Source organism: Rhinatrema bivittatum, chromosome 8 (genome assembly GCF_901001135.1).
Source record: "Rhinatrema bivittatum chromosome 8, aRhiBiv1.1, whole genome shotgun sequence".
NCBI lineage: Eukaryota > Metazoa > Chordata > Amphibia > Gymnophiona > Rhinatrematidae > Rhinatrema > Rhinatrema bivittatum.
The window spans coordinates 159,102,511-159,123,681 of record NC_042622.1 but is presented as its reverse complement, the minus strand read 5'-3'; the positions used below and the strand labels follow the sequence as shown (position 1 = coordinate 159,123,681).

Sequence of the window (21,171 nt, the reverse complement as noted above, 5' to 3'; positions counted from 1 at the left end):
ACTTTTGGAAGGAAAAATTCAAGATGACTTCTCTCAAGTCGATCTTGCCTTTTATTCAGCCAAATGATTGGATATGCTCTCTGGATCTCAAAGTCACACAAACTATACAGATCTACCAGTCCTCTTGGCAGTATCTCTGCTTCTAGATGAACTCCAAACACTACAATACAGAGAAAGTTGTACATGTGCATGCGATGCAAAGAGCTCCTGGCTCTGAGAACGAATCCGATCTCTGGAAGCTAGAGTGGCAGACCTGGAGGAGCTGAGGCAGACAGAGAGGTATATAGATGAGACCTTCAGGGACATGGTAGCCAGGTCCCAACTTCAGACTGGCAGCCCTGGTGCTGCCTTGGAGGAAGAAGGTCTCATGATTGGAGAGCATCAACCTGGTGTAGCAGGAAAGGATCCTGTAGCAAGGACCTGCTCTCCAGGTGATGCACTGTCCTTTCGTACCGAGGACATCTCCCCAAGGCCTACTGCCCAGGAGGGAAGGGTTAGGTTGGCCGCCATAGTTGGTGATTCGATTATTAGGAATGTAGATAGCTGGGTGGCTGGTGGGCGTGAGGATCGCCTGGTAACATGCCTACCTGGTGCGAAGGTGGCGGACCTCACGCGTCACCTAGATAGGATTTTAGACAGTGCTAGGGAAGAGCCGGCTGTCATGGTACATGTGGGCACCAACGACATAGGAAAATGTGGGAGGGAGGTTCTGGAAGCCAAATTTAGGCTCTTAGGTAGAAATCTTAAATCCAGAACCTCCAGGATAGCATTCTCTGAAATGCTCCCTGTTCCACGCGCAGGTCACCAGAGACAGGCAGAGCTCCGGAGTCTCAATGCGTGGAACAGACGATGGTGCAAGGAAGAGGGATTCAGTTTTGTTAGGAACTGGGGAACCTTTTGGGGAAGGGGGAGTCTCTTCCAAAGGGATGGGCTCCACCTTAACCAGGGTGGAACCAGACTGCTGGCTTTAACCTTTAAAAAGGAGATAGAGCAGCTTTTAAACTAGAAAAAAGGGAAAAGCCGACAGTCACTCAGCAGTGCATGGTTCGGAGAGAGGTATCTTCAAAGGATACTAATGATGCATTAGAATTAGGGCATCCCCACAGTGAGGTTCCAATAATAAGAAAAATAGTCCAAGTGCCTGTAACTAAAAACTCACCTGAGCTAAAAAAACTTCTAACTTAACCCTATCAATTAAAAAGCAGAATGAAAATACAAACAAAAAACAAACTGAAATGTTTGTATGCTAATGCCAGAAGTCTAAGAAGTAAGATGGGAGAATTAGAATGTATAGCAGTGAATGATGACATAGACTTAATTGGCATCTCAGAGACATGGTGGAAGGAAGACAACCAATGGGACAGTGCTATACCGGGGTACAAATTATATCGCAATGACAGAAAGGAGCACCCGGGAGGCGGTGTGGTGCTTTATGTCCAGGATGGCATACAGTCCAACAGGATAAACATCCTGCACGAGACTAAATGCACAATTGATTCTTTATGGGTAGAAATCCCTTGTGTGTCAGGGAAGATTATAATGATAGGAGTATACTATCGTCCACCTGGTCAAGATGGTGAGACTGACAGTGAAATGCTAAGAGAAATTAGGGAAGCTAACCAAATCGGTAGTGAGGTAATAATGGGAGACTTCAATTACCCCAATATTGACTGGGTAAATGTATCATTGGGACACGCTAGAGAGAGAAAGTTCCTGGATGAAAGAAATGATAGCTTTATGGAGCAATTGGTTCAGGAACTGACGAAAGAGGTAGCAATTTTAGATCTAATTCTCAGTGGAGAACAGGATTTGGTGAGAGGTAACGGTGGTGCGGCCGCTTGGCAATAGTGATCATAATATGATCACATTTGATTTAATGACTGGAAGGGGGGACATTAAGCAAATCCATGGCTCTCGTGCTAAACTTTCAAAAGGGAAACTTTGATAAAATGAGAAAAATAGTTAGAAAAAACTGAAAGGAGCAGCTACAAAAGTAAAACGTATGCAAGAGGCGTGGTCATTAAAAAATACCATCCTAGAAGCACAATCCAGATGTATTCCACACATTTAAGAAAGGTGGAAAGAAGGCAAAACGATTACCGGCATGGTTAAAAGGGGAGGTGAAAGGAAGCTATTTTAGCCAAAGATCTTCATTCAAAAATTGGAAGAAGGATCCAACAGAAGAAAATAGGATAATGCATAAACGTTGGCAAGTTAAATGTAAGACATTGATAAGACAGGCTGAGAGAGAATTTGAAAAGAAGTTGGCCGTAGAGGCAGAAACTCACAGTAAAAACTTTTAAAAATATATCCGAAGCAGAAAGCCTGTGAGGGAGACAGTTGGACCATTAAATGATCGAGGGGTTAAAGGGGCACTTAGAGAAGACAAGGCCATCGCAGAAAGATTAAATGATTTCTTTGCTTCGGTGTTTACTGAAGAGGATGTTGGGGAGGTACCTGTTCCAGAGAAGGTTTTCATGGGTAATGATTCAGATGGACTGAATCAAATCACTGTGAACCTAGAAGATGTGGTAGACCTGATTGACAAACTTAAGAGTAGTAAATCACCTGGACCGGATGGTATACGCTCCAGAGTTCTGAAGGAACTAAAAAATGAAATTGAAGACCTATTAGTAAAAATTTGTAACCTATCATTAAAATCATCCATTGTACCTGAAGACTGGAGGATAGCTAATGTAACTCCCATATTTAAAAAGGGCTCCAGGGGCAATCCGGGAAACTACAGACCAGTTAGCCTGACTTTAGTGCCAGGAAAAATAGTGGAAAGTGTTCTAAACATCAAAATCACAGAACACATAGAAAGACATGGTTTAATGGAACAAAGTCAGCATGGCCCAAGGCAAGTCTTGCCTCACAAATCTGCTTCACTTTTTTGAGGGAGTTAATAAACATGTGGATAAAGGTGACCCGATAGATGTAGTGTACTTGGATTTTCAGAAGGCATTTGATAAAGTTCCTCATGAGAGGCTTCAAGGAAAAATAAAAAGTCATGGGATAGGTAGCGATGTCCTTTCGTGGATTACAAACTGGCTAAAAGACAGGAAACAGAGAGTAGGATTAAATGGACAATTTTCTCAGTGGAAGGGAGTGGGCAGCCTCAGGGATCTGTATTGGGACCCTTACTTTTCAATATATTTATAATGATCTGGAAAGAAATACAAGTGAAATAATCAAATTTGCGGATGATACAAAACTGTTCAGAGTAGTTAAATCAAGAGCAGATTGTGATAAATTGCAGGAAGACCTTGTGAGGCTGGAAAATTGGGCATCAAAATGGCAGGTGAAATTTAATGTGGATAAGTGCAAGGTGATGCATATAGGGAAACATAACCCATGCTACAGTTACACAATGTTAGGTTCCATATTAGGTGCTACAACCCAAGAAAGAGATCTAGGCGTCATAGTGGATAACACATTGAAATCGTCGGTTCAGTGTGCTGCGGCAGTCAAAAAAGCAAACAGAATGTTGGGAATTATTAGAAAGGGAATTGGGAATAAAAAGGAAAATGTCATAATGCCTCTGTATCGCTCCGTGGTGAGACCGCACCTTGAATACTGTGTACAATTCTGGTCGCCACATCTCAAAAAGATATAATTGCGATGGAGAAGGTACAGAGAAGGGCTACCAAAATAAGGAGGAATGGAACAGCTCCCCTATGAGGAAAGACTAAAGAGGTTAGGACTTTTCAGCTTGGAGAAGAGACGGCTGAGGGGGGATATGATAGAGGTGTTTTAAAATCATGAGAGGTCTAGAAGGGTAGATGTGAATCCGTTTTTTACTCTTTCGGATAATAGAAAGACTAGGGGGCACTCCATGAAGTTAGCATGTGGCACATTTAAAACTAATCGGAGAAAGTTCTTTTTCACTCAACGCACAATTAAACTCTGGAATTTGTTGCTAGAAGATGTGGTTAGTGCAGTTAGTATAGCTGTGTTTAAAAAAGGATTGGATAAGTTCTTGGAGGAGAAGTCCATTACCTGCTATTAATTCTCCCGCTTTGCCAACTGCTAAACAAATTGAACCTAAAACACTTCATATTTGCCGACGACGTCCAGATTGTGATCCCCATCAAAGAATCCATCACTAAAGCGCTAGAACTTTGGGAAAATTGCTTTCAAGAAATTAACGAGCTCTTATCCAGCTTAAATCTAATCCTAAACCAATCAAAAAGTGAATTCATTCTAATCTCTCCAGATAATTGCAAAATCACTACAAACCCGCCAGCCAACCTGCAAACCTCAAAAGTAAGAGATTTAGGAGTCTCCATAGACAACCGGCTAAATTTGAAATCGTTTATCAACCAAACAACCAAAGACTGCTTCCACAAACTGCACGTATTAAAAAAGAATAAAACCCCTATTTCACTTCCATGATTATAGAACAGTGCTCCAAGCAATAATATTTGCGAAAATTGATTACTGCAACTCGATCCTACTAGGCCTCCCATCATCACATACTAAACCGCTCCAAATGATACAGAACACCGCAGCAAGAATTCTAACAACAAAAGAAGAAGAGATCACATTACAACCAGTCCTTAAAGACCTACACTGGTTACCAATCCACTACAGAATAATTCATAAATCCCTCACCACAATCTACAAGAATATCCATGGACTGGCTCCACTCCATCTACAAATAGCTCTTTAAAAACACTCCTCCAACAGACCCATCAGAGAAGCATATAGAGAATATCTACAGGTACCACACAACAATACCACCCAACATATAACATTGAGAGATCGGGCCTTCTCCACAGCAGGTCCCCCACTGTGGAACTCCATCCCCCTAGAACTAAGACAGGAACCATGTCTTCAACCTTCAGGAAAAGACTGAAAACATGGCTGTTCATGAAAGCATTTCCAGACCCTTAAAGATTCACTACCATCAAATGGCAGCATTACTGAACATTTCCTCTTAAACTGAAACAGTCACTATCTACCAATCATTACAATGTTTTACTTCTTGTTAAAACCTTTTATCTTTCCTCTAACTCTAATCCCAGTTAGAATGACCCCCGTTTTATTGTAACTTTTCTTCCATACACTTGTTTACTTTTAATGTTTACTCTTATGTTGTTAGTTATTTACGTTATAATGTATTTCTCACCCCTTGTTTTATGTAAACCGACATGATACGAACTCCGTGAATGCCTGTATAGAAAAATAACAATAAATAAATAAAATAAATAAATATTAAGTTGACTTAGATAATAACCACCACTATTACTAGCCACCGTAACATGGAATAGACTTAGTTTTTGGGGTACTTGCCAGGTTCTTATGGCCTGGATTAAGCCACTGTTGGAAACAGGATGCTGGGCTTGATGGATCCTTGGTCTGACCCGGTATGGCATGTAAAAAAAAAAAAAAGTGTTACCTTTTGATCTGTCATCTGCCCCCAGAGTCTTCATGAAATGCCTTGCGGTGGCTGTGGTTCACTTATGTCAAGATGGAATAAGAGTCCTTCCCTATCTAGAGTACTGGCTTATAGTTTCTCCCAATCCATCAATTCTGAAGGAAGATCTTCAGAAAAGTATTTGATGCCTGGAAACCTTAGGATTTCAAATCAATTATGAGACGTCGATACTCAAACTGTCCCAAATATTGCAGATTATAAAGGAACAAGATAGACTTCATTCAGTTGAAGGTTTTTTTTACTGGAGGACAGAGTCCAAAATGTGTCTCTGTTTCTGACTGCTCTGCAGGTCAACGACGACAGTGCATCAAATATCAATGATATGGTGGCGACCATTCATGTAGTCTCTCACACTCGTCTTTACATGCATCAATTGTAGTGGGGTCTGAGAACCAATGGTCTCCAATTTTTTTCAGCCCCTGATGACCAGACTTGCAATACCCAGATCCATGAAGCTGGATATAGCTTGGTGGATAAAACTGGGCGTTTTGGCCGAGAGGGGGCCCCAACAGCTTACACATCAACTGATCCTCACAAACAATGTTTTCCACTCAAGGATGGGGAGCCCATCTGCTCCATTAAACACAAGGTCTCTTGTTGCGAGAAGAGTACTCACCAGATCAACCTGCTGGAACTCAGAGCCATCAGAAACGTCCTGGTTGAATTTAGACATATACTGCAGAACAGGTCTGTGATGATCTATATGGACAATCAGATTGCCATGTTCTACATGAACAAGTAAGGTGGGTCCAGTTCATGGATACTCTGCACGGAAGCCGTGGCTAATTTGGGAACGAGCCATCTATCACTTGATTTCTCTCCAAGCAACCTACTTGCTGGGCCTAGGAGATGTACTGGCGAACCCTAAGCAAAATCTTTCATCCACACAAATGGTCCCTCGATCAGATGGTAGCCAATAATCTCTTCCTTGATTGGGGACTACCTTGGATAGTCTTGTTCATGACAGAACATAACAGAAACCTAGACAAATTCTGTTCTATTCTACCCATTCAAGATGAAGCGCAGGATGCTTTCCTGCTGTCGTGGTTAAAAAACCTGTTGTATGTTTTTCCTCCAGTCCCTCAAATGGTCCAGAAGCTCATTCAGGACAGAGCTCATATGATACTCATAGCTCCTGTGTGGCCAAGACAGCCTTGATATGCCTATCTCATACAGTACTTAGCACAGACTTCGAAGCCTCTGGGTCACATTTCAGACCTTTTAACTCAAAATGGGGGAAGCGCTCCTTCATCCTCTCCATTCATTGTTCCATCTAACAGCCTGGATGTTGAACACGAGATTTTAAGAGTTGGTCCTTCATCTGCTAAGTCAGGAAATAATTAAATGGAAACTGTGCCCTTTATTCCATTAATTCCTTCACATCTTCGTCAAATTAGTTACTCATTTACTTGCAATACCTCTCTAGATCAAGCCTAGCAACTTCTTCAGTTAGAGTTCATCTGAATGCTATTTATTTTATTTATTTACTGGTTTTATATAGCGTCATTCGGTATAGCCTACCATGAGAAAGATGCAGGATCTTCCATTTTGGCTCACCTTCTTATTTCTCATTGTAAACCCTCTGGGAATAGGGAAATACCTACAGAACCTGAATGTAATCCACTTTGAAACGCTGAAAAAAGTGTGAAAAGTGGAATATAAATCTAAATAAAAATAAAATTTCTCTGTTCATGATGGGACTTCAACTATATATACTCCACTTCAGAATCCACCTGTTCTTGGGACATAAATATTGTCTTGGCGGTTCTAATGAAAAATCTTTTCAAACCGCTGAAATCAATCTCAAGTGGCTTTTGGAATTTAAGGTAGTCTTTTTTTTTTTTTTTTTTTTTTTTAAGTTGAAGGCTTAGCAGGATGGATTATAAAAGAATGGAGCAAGGTAAGAGAAACTTTTTTTCACATGTACTTTCAAATTTAATCTCCTTTGTGGATGGAAGAACTACGGTAATTGTTCCTGCTGAGCTGAACATAACAATCTCTCTGGTCAATAGGAGGTTATGAGACTAGATAGGTATTGTGGCGTACCCCAGATAAATGCCTTAAAGGCAAGACAGCCTATCTTAAATTGTATTTGTAAAGAAAGAGACAACCAGTGCAGGTCCTACAGTAAAGGAGTAACATGATTGTATTTCTTGCCAAATATTAATTTGGCAGCAGTGTTTTGTACCAGTTGAAGCCTTTTAACTTAATGAGATGTCAGACCATGAAAAGAAAGCATTACAGTAGTCTAGGCAAGTGAGGATTATAGAGTGAGTCAGGGTTTTTAGATCATTAAGGTTAAAGAAAGGTCGGAGATGAAGTCGTAAAAAGAAGTATGTGTATTGAATTGTGTGAGAGAATTGTGTTGAGAATTGAGAAAAGAGTTGAGGTGTACACCCAGAACAGCGATGTTATCTTGTTACATTTGAAGTTTCTTGCTATAGCAGGAGAAGTTTCTGATAATGTTGTTTCTTGACAAACCACATAGCTTCAGACTTTGTAGGGTTAACTTATAGTTTAAAGGTGGGTAACCAGTTAGCTACTGTGGTTAAAATGTTTTTTTTAATAGGTCAGTCGAGGTAAGATCACAGCTGGCTATTATCTGAATGTCATCTTGCATATATGTAGGTAGAGAAATCAATATTCTGAATTATTGTCACCAAAGGAGCAAGGTAAAGATTGAAAAGGATGAGTGATAGTATTGAATCTGGAGGAACTCCACAATGCAGCATGTCAGTTGAGGTTGACCTATTTTCTAAAAAAGATTTTAGCCAGTTCAGGGCTTGACCTATATGGCAGTTCTTATGTAGAAAAAGTGAAATTAATAACCAGTAATGCTCATTTTCTGATGGCAGCAGGTCAGTGGAGTTGCATAGCTCTCGTATCTCCTTTAGCGAAATGAGTTTCCTTTCCTATCTTTGCTATAAGAACTGAGCAGTGATGGTTTAGTGGGCACATAGGTTCCCTAACATGCATGACAGCTCTATCTTCTTTGAAGAACAACAATCATGTGAACCTCAAGTAACTATGTTGAACTGCTGTTAATCAGGGCTGAACATTACAGGTAAATATTTTTGATCATTAAGTCTATGTTTCACATTGGTATGTTCTCTAAGCTCCAGGCAGACAATGAGAGATTGGATTAGTTGAACTTCCTTTGAATTCTTAGAAGTAGTGTATCTGAGTTTTAATCTATATAAAAAAAAAAAGAAAAAGAAATGTTCCTTCAAGCCATATTAAACTAAGATTTTAAAGAAAATTCTTAACATTGTCTAAAAGATAGAATGCCCCCACTCCCCATAGTTGTATATCCCCACAGTAGGAGCATTGGATCAGTCCTGAGAGGGAAGATTACCCCCTGTTGAGCCATGAACATCACATCCTGTAGCACTTGGTGTTCCTCGGCTGGCTCCTTTTGAAATTGTATCCAGGCACAACATCACTTGACTTATGGGATCATTTGGAATTAGAGCTTTGAACTCCAATTACTTTGAATTGCTTTAAAAAAGAAAAACTTCATTTTTCAGATTTGCAGAGATACACATCTCATATGCAGCCAGGCTCCTACTTTTCACTGCCCAGTATTGAATTTAATACTTAAATACCATTTTCTAATGTGTTCCTCTCTTCCAGAAGCTGGCAGCCCCCAGATCTCAAATCCTTTTCCACTATTACAAAGTAAGTCTGTGCAGTGTTTCCACATATTGTTATACACTGTGCTATACATAGTAGAATGCAACTTTTTTTCCTATTATAAGTCAAATTTTCTATAGATTTTGAAGATAACCCTAATAGCACTGGTCTGAGATTGACCAAGCTGGATATTGTAATATTTGTATAAACAGAGGTTTTAGCCTTCATGACAAAAAATAAACGCTTTGCAGCAGGACTTTCAGTTATAATTTGTGTGGCAGACCATCTGTTATGAGGTGTATGCAATCAATGTATTGGACTTAGTTTACATTTTGATACATAAACATTCTGAGTACCATGTTGAGCAAAGTACTTTGATGTATTTGTCAACTTGGATAGGTAGAAATAGGGGTCAACAAAGAAGTGTACCTATTTGTTGGACTAACTTAACACATCAGTGACTAGCTCTCAAGGGTTATGCTTCCTAACCTGATGAAGTTAGACCAATAAAAACATATCACCTATAACTTCTGACTACTATGTCTTTTTGTTTTCCATTGTATTCATGAGTTCTAAAAGCTTGTGTCAGATGTAAAGTTTTATTAAATTAACTGGTAGTAACATTAAAGGATGTAATAAATACCTTTGTGCAAGCTGTTGGTGATATGTTACTTAGAATAGTGTGACCATTTTGGTAGGCTGTACCTTTGAAAGGTTGGAGGTGGTCCAGAGAAGAACTACTAAAATGGTACTGTCTGCAGCAAAAGACACATGAAATGGGAGAGGAGATAGACATTCAGAAACATCAAAGATATTAATCAGGTACAAGAAACAAATCTTTTCAGGGGAAAGAATGTTCTGAGGTTGGAGGGGAGATTTATTCAAGAGCAACATCAGAAATTATTTCTTCACAGAAGGGAAGTAGATGCATGGCATGGGAGACAAAAGCAGCAGCAGAATTCCAAGAGAACCTGAGTGAGGAGGTGACAGGGGATGCAATTGATCTACTTGAGTTTGTGGTCTTCCTCTAGGAATGATGTGGAGTTGATTGGATAGTTCTAACATAGTAAAATAATAAATGATGGCCAAAAAAGCCTGAAATGGCTCATCCAGTCTGCCCAGCAAGGCATTTAGGATTGTAAATGCATCTCCATGCAGGATACTCCATGCACCTTCTGTTTTGAGTTGTAATCATTCTCATGCCTTATGTTTAGGATTGTTCTGTTATTCTGTACAGGTTACCTCATGCTTTTCTGGAAACACAAAGCAATCTTTTCCGTGTGATTTTGAGTTGAACTCCTGCTCTATGCATATTATGCCAGTATTTTGTTTCCATTTGCTTGGCAATAAGAGAACCTCTTGTTTATCCCATTCTTCCTTGAATTTTGTTACATTCTTTGACTTCACTTCCTCCTCTGTGAAGGCATTCCATGAATCCATTGTTCCTTTCCGTGAAAAGATTTTTGATGATCTGAGTCTACTTCCTTGCAACTTCGCACTGTGAACCCCTATTGTTACAGTTTCCTTTCCATTGGAAATGTTTCATTCTGCATTAATATCTTTCAGTTATTTAATATTTGTATCATTTCACCTCTCTCTCTCTCTCCATTCCTCTAGGGTATATATGTTTCATGTCCTGAAGTCTCAACTCGTGTCTTTTAGTGTACTCCCCACACCACTTTGGTAGCCTTTTTCTGGACTGCCTCTAGCCTATCTTTATCCTTTTGAGATACAGCTTCTCTACTGAACATGGTTCTCCACATGAGGCCCACACCAGTATCCTGTACAGAGGCATTATTACATCTTATATTTACTGGTTATGCCTCTCTGTTTGCAGCCTAGCATACCTGTGGCCCTATCCATTGCCTTGTCATACTTGCATCACATTGAGATTATTGGACACCTTGACTCTGAGGTCTCTCTCCTGATCCAGCAACTTCCCCCACCCCAGCTGTGTACAGCTACTTTGTTTTTTGTATCCCAAAAGCACTACCCTGCACTTTTTTTGCATTTAAATTAAGTTGCCAAACCTTTCACCATTCTTCAAATATTTTTAGGTAATTTGGCTTTCAGTCTACTCCCTCAGGCTTGTCCACAATATTGCATATCTTTGTGAAATCTGCGAAAAGACTAAACTTTTCTCCAAGAACAAGCAGGATGGTAGACCTCACACATGGATGATATCATCAGATAGAGCTCTGATGCGGTAAATTTGTCAGTTTCTAGAACTTTGTCTAGGCTGTCATTCCGTTAGTGTCCCTTTTGTTCATCCATCATGGCCATGTCCGGTTTTTGGCAATGCCCCCTGGTGCACAAGGACCCTGTCCATTAAGGATCCACATCAGATGTGTGTCCTCTGCCTAAGGGCATCTCATGATATCCAGGGTTGCCTCTTATGTGCCCAGATGACCCTGAAGAGATGTCAACTTTGACTTAACAAGATGGAGCGACTCTTCAGGTTGAAGAAGTATGAGCCGGCGGCATCGGCATCAAAGAACCAAAAGCACAGATGGACACAGAGCCATCAGTCCTGCTGGCGGACAGGGGTGCCAGAAACTGACATTTGTTTGATTTTCCTTCCAGGGCCGAGGACGTCCAAATTCCTCCTCATTGGCTTCTGCACCGGTGAAGGACTGGGTCAAGCATTATTGAAGGAAGCCGAAGAAGCATGGGGATTGGTCCAGTCACTGCACACAGTACTGGGCTCAGGGACACACTGCTTTTGCCACAATGCCCCTGAAGCAATCCTATGGCTAGGAGTGCCAATCCTCTATCGGTGCTAGGGGTCTGCGAAAGTTTCTACCTGATGCCAGTCACCGATCCACCTCTAGGTCTCAAGGAAGATTTGGCTACTTTTCATTCCTCCAGTCAGTCCTTCACATCGGCAACATTCGAGAGGAGCTGGAGTGTCCAGTTCCAGCTAGTGTGGACCAGTGCACTACAGGGTTTCGGTCCTGTGGCACAGATGACACCAAACTCTGTGTCACCTGTGCCCGTTCTGCTTCTGGAGAAGTGCAGCGTGCTCATCGGTGCATTACCAACCCAGTTGGTGTCTGTTCCTGGAACAGCATTGGTGCTCGGTGGGGCATCGAGGCCTCCCCCTACCGATACGATGGTCGTCGCCGGTTCCTCCAAGGAAGAAGCTCTACAGAGGCTTGCGGAGACACCGAAGCCTGCCCATTCTCCATCCAGTTTCTACCGGTGCCTGCACCTCTGGATGTAGGCTGAGCACTTAGGGGACCCATCCCTTGTCGCCTTCAGTGAGGATGAGGAACCCTGTGACCCCTGTTGGGATGACGCTTTGGAGTCCTCCTCCGAGGGCTTCCCTTCAGACCCTTCTCCTCCAGAAGAGCGAAGGAAGGCTCTGCCTGAGGACTTAACCTTCGCAGGGTTTGTGATGTTGATGGCATAAGCCATCCTTTTTCAGTTGACAGAGGAGGATGCTAGGCACATAATGCTTGAGATCCTCCAGTTCGTGTAGCCTACTAAGGAGATTGTGGTGGTCCCGTTACTCAAAATCATTAAGGAGTTGCTGCTGATGATATGGGAACACCTCCTTACAGTGCCTTCCGTCAATATAGAAACATAGAACTACCAGCAGAAAAGGACCAAATGATCCACCCAATCTGCCCAACAAGATTATGCCAATATCTGCTGCACTGTGAAAGTTACCCCTGTGCTTATGTTTACCAGACTGTAAAAGCAGAGAGCAATGTTGGAGTTGCATCAAAAGTATCAGGTTAAGTGATTTAAGGGTAGTAAGTACTGCATCAAATAGTTACCCCATGTTTATTTGTTCCCCAATCCCTAAAAGTCAGGACCCTCGGTTGCTGTCTGAATCCAGTTCCCCTTTTCTCACTACTTTTGAAGCAGAGAGCAATGATGGAGTTGCATTAGCAGGATCAAGGCTTAATTGTTAAGAATAGCAACTGCTACACCAGCAAGTTACTCCCATGCACTCTTTTTTCTTTATTTCCAGCCTCTTGTCTTTAGGGATCCACAGTGTCTATCCTATGCCCCTTTGAATTCCTTGACTGTTTTCGTCTTCACCACCTCTTCCAGAAGGGCATTCCAGGCATTCACCACCCTCTCCATGAAGAAATATTTCCTGACATTAGTTCTGAGTTATCCTCCCTGGAGTTTGATTTCATGACCCCTAGTTCTATTGATTTCTTTCCAGTGGGAAAGGTTTGACAATTGCGCATCATTAAAACCTTTCAGATATCTGAAGGTCTGTATCATATCTCCCCTGTACCTCCTTACTCCAGGGTGTACATATTCAGATCCTTCAAACCTCTCCTCATAAGTCTTCCATTGCTGACCCCTCACCATTTTGATCGCTGTTCTTTAGACCCCCCCCTCTATCCTAACTACCCATTTTGAGTTACGGGCACCAGTATTGTTTGCAGTACTCCATGAGTTCTCACCGAGGACCTGTACAAGGGCATTATCACCTCTTTTTTTCTTACTAGTTATTCCTCTCTCTATGCAGCCCAGCATTCTTCTGGCTTTAGTTATCACCTTGTCACATTGCTTCACCATCTTCAGATCATCAGACACTATCACACTAAGGTCCCTCTCCCAGTCTGTGTGCATTAGTCTTTCACCACCCATCACATAAAGCTATATTGGATTGCTGCACCCCAGATGTATGACTGTAATTCTTGGCATTGAATACCAGCTGCCAAGTCTTCAACCACTCTTCAAGCTTTCTTAAATCACTTTTCATTCTCTCTGTTCCTTCAGATGTGTCCACTCTGTTGCAGATGTTAGTATCACCTGCATATAGACAAACTTTACCTTTTATCCCTTCTGCCAGGACATTCACAAAGATATTGAACAGAATCTGTTCCAAAACAGATCCCTGTGGCATTCCACTTAACACCATTCTTTCTTCAGAGAAGGTTCCATTTACCATTACATGCTGTCTCCTGTCAGTCAACCAGTTTGCAATCCACGCTTTTACCTTAGCATCCACTCCCAAGTTTCTCATTTTATTCACAAGTCTACTATGTGGAACCGTATCAAAAGCTTTTCTAAAATCCAAGTAAATCACATAGAGTGCTCTTCCCTGATCCAATTCTCTAGTCACACAATAAAAAAAAGTCACATTTGTCTGACAGGACCTTCCCCTGGTGAATCCATGCTGCCTCAAGTCAAGCAATCCACCGGATTGTAGATAATTCACTATCCTTTCCTTCAGCAGAGTCTCCATTAATTTTCCCACCACTGAGATGAGGCTAACCGGCCTGTAGTTTCCAGCCTCCTCTCTGCTCCCACTTTGTGAAGCAGGACCACCACCGTTCTTCTCCAATCTTGTGACCACTCCTATTTCCAGGGATCTATTGAACAAGCCCTTCAGCGGACCCACCAGCACATCTCTGAGCTCCCTCAGTAACCTGGGATGTACCTCTTCTGGCCCATGGCTTTGTCAACTTCAGTTTCCTAGCTCTTCCCATACATTTTCTTCTATAAATGGAGTTACGTCTACTCCACCCCTATCCACAGTCTTGTCATTTAGCGACAGTCCTGCTCCAGGGTCGTCTTTAGTGAACATTGAGCTGAAGTATTTGTTTAATATTTTGGCCATTTCTTCATCTCTCTCCACACATTGATCTTTGTCACCTTTCAGTTTCACTATACCACTTCAGACCTTTCTCTTGATATATCTGAAAAATATTTTGTCACCTTGCTTTACCTCTTTGGCAATCCTTTCTTCCGCCTGACTCTTTGCTTTCTTGATTACTTTCTTCATCTCCCTCAGTTTTCATCAGATATTCTTCCCTGTGTTCCTCTTTTTGGGATCTTTTATATTTCTTGAATGCTGTTCTTTATTTTATTTATCAGCCACCTCCTTTGGGAACTAGATCGGTTTCTTATTTCTCTTACTTTTTACTTTTCTAACACATAGATGTGTTGCCTTTGTAATTTCTCCTTTTAGTTTGGCCTACTTTTCTACCTTTCTCATTTTCTCCCAGTCTTCTAGTTCTACCTCCAGGTATGTCCCAATTTCAACAAAGTCCATATTTTTGAAATTCAAAACTCTGGTCTTCGTGTGACTTCTCTGTATCCTATTTACAATATCACACCATACCGTTTGATGATCACTGGTGCTGAAGTGGGCATCCACTCAGACATTAGAGACATTATAACCATTAGTGAGCACTAGGTTGAGTATAACTCCCTTCCTCATCGGTTCTATTACCATTTGTTTGAACAGAACCCCTTGCAGGGCATCCACTATCTCTCTACTTCTGGTAGATTCTGCAGAAGGGATTCTCCAGTCTACGTTTGGCAGATTAAAATCTCCAACAATCAACACTTCTCCCTTCATTTCCACCTTTCGGATGTCTTTGACCAGATCTCTGTCTAGTTCTTCCTTTTGAGTCAGAGGTCTGTAAAACACTCCAGTAAAAAATGGATGCACATCATCTTTTTAGGACGGCCTATAATACTTCTTCTCTACTCAACATTCCTTGAAGTTCAGTTGCTTAGATATTGTTTTTGACATAGAGCTACTCCTCCCTCTTTTCTGTCTTCTCTGTCCTTCCTTAACAAGTTATAGCCCAGTATGGCCGTATCCCAATCATGAGAATCTGTGAACCATGTCTCAGTGACAGCAACAATGTCCATGTGAGCTTCCACCATTAGGGCCTGCTGGACTGGGATTTTATTGCCCAAACTATGAGCATTTGTAGTCATAGCTTTCCAATTTTTCTCCTTTGGTCTGTTGCACTTCCTAGATACCTTTTCTGCTTTTTTTGGGCTGATTAATTTTATTTTTGCCTCCCACTTCCTGTATTGTTCGGGGGTGACATCACTTTCATTGGCCATCTCCTGCCACTCCCATTCCTTAGTTTAAATGTCTGATAATACATGATCTGAATTTCTCGCTCAGCATCCGCCTTCCTGGTATGGACAAATGTAGAACCTCTATTGACGAGCAGACATTTAATGTGTACGACTCGTTTCTCATAGGGGTCACTATTACTTTAATCATAATCATCCATAATTTTTATAGTTTTTGGTTTTTTCAATAATTATAGGGTAATTCCCAATCGAGATAAAAAACGGGTACTTATCCTCACTGAAAAGGTCCCAGGTAACCCGACATGGCCATGTTTTGGACCGCTGTCCTGCTTCAGGGGAAAAGAAGGAAACCAATTCAGGTAGTCATATGAAACATCTTCTTCTTGCAGCGTATTTACTCCGTGCCGATCCTCTTTTACAAAGATGATCGGCAAGGAGTAAATACGCCGATTGGGAATTACGTCGATTGGGAATTACCCTATAATTATTGAAAAAATCAAAAACTATAAAAATTATGGATGATTATGATTAAAGTAATAGTGACCCCTATGAGAAACGAGTCGTACACATTAAATGTCTGCTCGTGAATAGAGGGTCTTACATAAGTTGTTTGGCGTTCTAGGTGCTATATTAAGTTTAAGACCAGTGCACTTTTTGTTTTGTTGTTGTTTACATTGATGTGTACTGGAGTACACCAGTTGGTGTGTGTGGGTTTTGTTGTGTGATTGATATGGACAAATGTAGGCCATCCTTACCATATAGTCTTTTACTGCTCCATACATGACTCCAGCTTCGAATGTATCCAAAACTACTTTCTGTACTCCAGGTTTTGAGCCAGGAATTGAAATTATCTATATGGCATAGCTTCTCATTTCCCTTTCCATGAACAGGTAATATTTCCGAAAAGGCAATAGTCTTTGCGCAGTGTCTTATCTTTCTTAGGTTTTGGAAATTGTTTTGTTCTTTATGGATACCATTTCTATTAGGTCATTGGTTCCCAGATGGATGTTAGCACTGATATCAAAGTTTCTACTTTCTTCTTCAATGATTTGGGCTTTCTGGTTTGAATTTATACTTGCTGAGGATCCTGAAATGCAATTAACTGTTGTCATCATCCAAATGTGCTCCCAAATTGATTCCTGTAATGATTGAGTCTCCCAGCAGAAGCAGCTTTCTTTTTATGATAGATGGGGTTTACCTCGTCCAGAAGACTGCCGGATTTGATAGCATCAGCTCCCCCACCAGTTGGTGGTGATTGAATCCTCCCCCAGGAGGGCCAAGAGCTTTTGGACTCATTCCTAGGTGCCTCCAGAGAAGGACCATAGAGTAATGGACACTCTTTGGTGGAAGGTATTGCCTGCATGGCTTATTGCCAGCATGGCTGCCTACCAGCTCTAAATGAGCCATTACTCGCGGAACATCTGGAAGCAGGTACAGGAGGTGGCTGAGTAGCTGCCTTAGCAGCAGCAAGACACCCTGATGTCACTGGTACACAAGGGCCTGGAGTTGGCGCCCACAGAATGGCATGACTGCAGGCCTCGGATCTCTGACCAGAGGTATAGAAACGACTTGCTTACGTGCCATGTACTGTACAGAATCTCTTCAGAAATACGATGAGGGATGCTGTGGCCCAACTTTGGGACCACCACGAAACCCTCCAACTCTCCACCGGTACTCCAGACCTGTCGTCCGCATCCAGTGAGGCTGGTGAGAACGGGGCCAAGGAAGACTTTCTTTTACCAAAGTATCTTGCACCTCCTTGCACCCATCACCACTATCAGGGCTCCTGCGGCTGACCCAGGTATCTGAGATCCCCCAAGTCCCAGCCGGCTCCTCAATCAACTCCGAGGTTGGGATTTTGACTGGGTCATAGGGAGCATAAACCAGTTGCCTGTACCCTGGATTCTCCATGGACAAGCAGGATGGTTGTCTTCACACATGGGTGACATCGGCTAGAGCCCCTGTCTGGAACTTTGATCTCAGATTCTAGAACTTTAAAACTTGCCTTACTGAGCATGTGTAGCTGTAGTTATCACCCTGCCCCTTAGGTGCAAAGTCCCTCAGTCTCTTTTTTTTTTTCCTATGGATCCATGTGGTTGCGTGAGCCATGTATGTCACGGTATTCAGCTTTCTCTGTCCTCACAATTTTTGTAATTGATTTTTTTCTAGAGCTGTAGCTGTTTTTCTTTCCTTTACCTTACCATAGTTTTTTTTTTCTTTTTTTTCCTTTTTTCCGCTTTTCCACTGTCTACCAACCGCATGGTGGGCCTTAGTGACTGTGCAGTCTGGCAGAGTCTAATGCTATCCCATATTAAGTAAATACTGCACCTGCAGTTTGATATGTGTCCTCTCCTTGCTCTATTTTTGTACCTTTGTAAGTGCTGGCAGGACTGACAGAATGCAGTCCATGGGTGAACTGTATAGACAGCTGAGCCTGGGAAGTTGCCTGAGTTCCACCCAGGCAGGAGTTCCATGTTTCACCGATCAATTGGAATTGATGGAGGTTCAGACATGAAGAGATTGAGGACCACACCCTTCCACTGGGGGAAGGAGAGATCCTCCTCCCCACATTCAAAGAAACTAGTCTCTACAGGCAGGAGCCCTGGATGGCATAGCCTCCCCTCCTGCTTACCTATGATGGCAGTGCAGTCTCTTTGTGAGAAAGGGTGAGAATGAGCTTGGGCAAGCAGCTTGCTGCTGCACCTTTGGTGCCATGCCCAGTAACAGTTGCCTGCACACATCTTGACCAGTTCAACATTGGTCTGACATATCAATGTCAGGACCACATCAGGGACTAGGACTGCCATTGAGCGCCATGGCCACCCATAACTCCATCCAGTGCCAGGGCAACCTCAATGCCATATGGACCTTCTGTGCCATAGGCATCTGTGGACTCGATGCACCAGAGTCATCGAGCACCTTGGGCCTTGATGTGGTAGAGTAGCGGCACTGACCTCTTGTGTCAAGGACCAGGACTACCATCGAGCGCCAAGGTCCCCTTGACACTTTCGATACCATTGAAGTATGGGCGTGGGACAAAGAGGTGCGTAGCCTCAATGCCGTAGCTACCCTCGATGCTGTTGAAATGTGTGGCCGCCCTCGAGGCCGTCGCGAAGCAGAGATGCCTTGATACCATTGATTAATTCAACAATGAGAGAACTCACAAATGTATCATCATTTAAATTTTCCCAAATTTATTCATAAATTATATATGTATAAGAAAATCCTATCTAGACATTAATTGCTCTCTAGCACAATCATCCTTTCATACCTCAATCATACCACCCATATAAAAATATCATATTATAATGTAAAACTCCATCACCAAACATATATTTCCAATGCCAAAAACGATCTAAAATGGCTATCGCAGTATCATAAACCCCCAAATTAATACGTTATCATATATTCCCAACTATAAATATATATCACATCACGTTACAACTTTATTTTCTGGATGTTTACTACTTCATCAGTTCATAACACAGCGTTCAACTTCTGTTTTGATTCTCCAAACCAAAACGGTGACATCGTCCGCTAGACCTGTCTCTGGCTTCACATCATGCCGTTGTACGTGATGTCGTCAGTTCCGGAGGAAATGTAAGTACGGAATCGGTTGTGTGTGTTATGGGTTGAGCGTCCTGTTCGGGAGTTTGGTGAAATAACAATAATATTTTTTAAGCTATTCATTAATTGAATTGTTTTCGCTACTTTTTTTGGGTTGCAGGGCATGCTTCCGGAAGTAGCGAAGTTATATATATAATGTGGAATGACTTTCGCCATATTTTGAAAAATAAACGGAATAATGGTTACTTGGACATGGTAATGAAGATTGCATATTTCAAACGTCGAGAAGATAGCATATGATGTGTAGAAGCAGTTCCTTTCTAGGGTTAGTGTTGGGTATTAGTGGGTTGTTTTATGGGTTTAATGGGTGAGGATTAACTAATTTTATATTGATGGTGTTGTTTCTGATAGATTGTATTAAAGGTAGCAGTGACGTGAATTTCCCTGATGAAGCCCGGATGAGGGGGCGAAACAAGGAGTCCTTGTCAAAGGACAGGTCTAGCGGACGATGTCACCGTTTTGGTTTGGAGAATCAAAACAGAAGTTGAACGCTGTGTTATGAACTGATGAAGTAGTAAACATCCAGAAAATAAAGTTGTAACGTGATGTGATATATATTTATAGTTGGGAATATATGATAACGTATTAATTTGGGGGTTTATGATACTGCGATAGCCATTTTAGATCGTTTTTGGCATTGGAAATATATGTTTGGTGATGGAGTTTTACATTATAATATGATATTTTTATATGGGTGGTATGATTGAGGTATGAAAGGATGATTGTGCTAGAGAGCAATTAATGTCTAGATAGGATTTTCTTATACATATATAATTTATGAATAAATTTGGGAAAATTTAAATGATGATACATTTGTGAGTTCTCTCATTGTTGAATTAATTACTTAGAGAAAGAGAACCAGTAATTTGATAGTACCCTCAGTATAGTGTGCCTTATTGATACCATTGATGCCATTGGGGTGCAGGGCCGCCATAGAGGCCATCGGACATGTTAGCCAGAGATGCCATTTGTAACTACTCTCGACTATGTCCAGCACCATCAACGAGACACTAGGATCGCTATTGAGTGCCCTAGTTCCCCTTGACGCCATCGACCACCGCTGAGGCCCGAGAGCCCTCTAGTGCTACTGAAGCCCTAGGGTGATGGGTTTCAACTTTGGATGGACTTGGTGCTGTCGAGCACGAGGGTCTCCATCTACTCAAGGCACTCTGGAGTGCCAAGGCATCCAGGCGCAGTGTTCCGGTACCCTTGAGGCTCCTTTGCGATGACTAGATGGGGCACCGAGGGGCATTGGGCTGTCCCATCACTGGCCTGTTGCTGTCGGGCACCATGGATGCCGATGATTTCGGAGGCCTTGAGCCGCTGGTATCAGGGGCCATCGGAGGCCCCGCCTGAATTTGTGCACCATCAGTGCTAGTGACGCTTTCGTCAACCATAGCCGCTGGCAAGGGACGCTATCAAGCTTGCAGCATCAACACCTCTGACGTATAGATGAGCTGAGGGGAATTGTCGATGGTGCCAGCAGCATCCATTCCTTTGGGCAAGGATGAGGCATGTTGGAGCTGCAGAGCCCTCTGCCTGCAGACACTCCTGGTATCCTTGTACCTCCAGTCTATCAATGCTTTCAGGCACTGTGGTTTTTGGGTTGTCGGTGTCCACAAGTGCCTATGGTACCGAGTATGGCGCTATATACCGTCGAA

At 42.1% G+C, this 21,171-nt stretch overlaps 1 protein-coding gene across 17 annotated transcripts in view; it reads left to right on the top strand.

The window, feature by feature from the left end:
* ZNF618 (zinc finger protein 618) overlaps nt 1-21,171 on the top strand; it is a 638,793-nt gene that overhangs the window by 484,068 nt on the left and 133,554 nt on the right. For 14 of the 17 annotated variants that reach the window (XM_029611901.1, XM_029611889.1, XM_029611890.1 and 11 more), the window contains one exon: nt 9,074-9,118. The exons of the other annotated variants lie outside the window; for them this stretch is intronic. In XM_029611901.1, the coding sequence (XP_029467761.1) occupies nt 9,074-9,118 (45 nt within the window). The remainder of the gene's footprint in view (nt 1-9,073; nt 9,119-21,171) is intronic. 17 annotated transcript variants of the gene reach the window in all.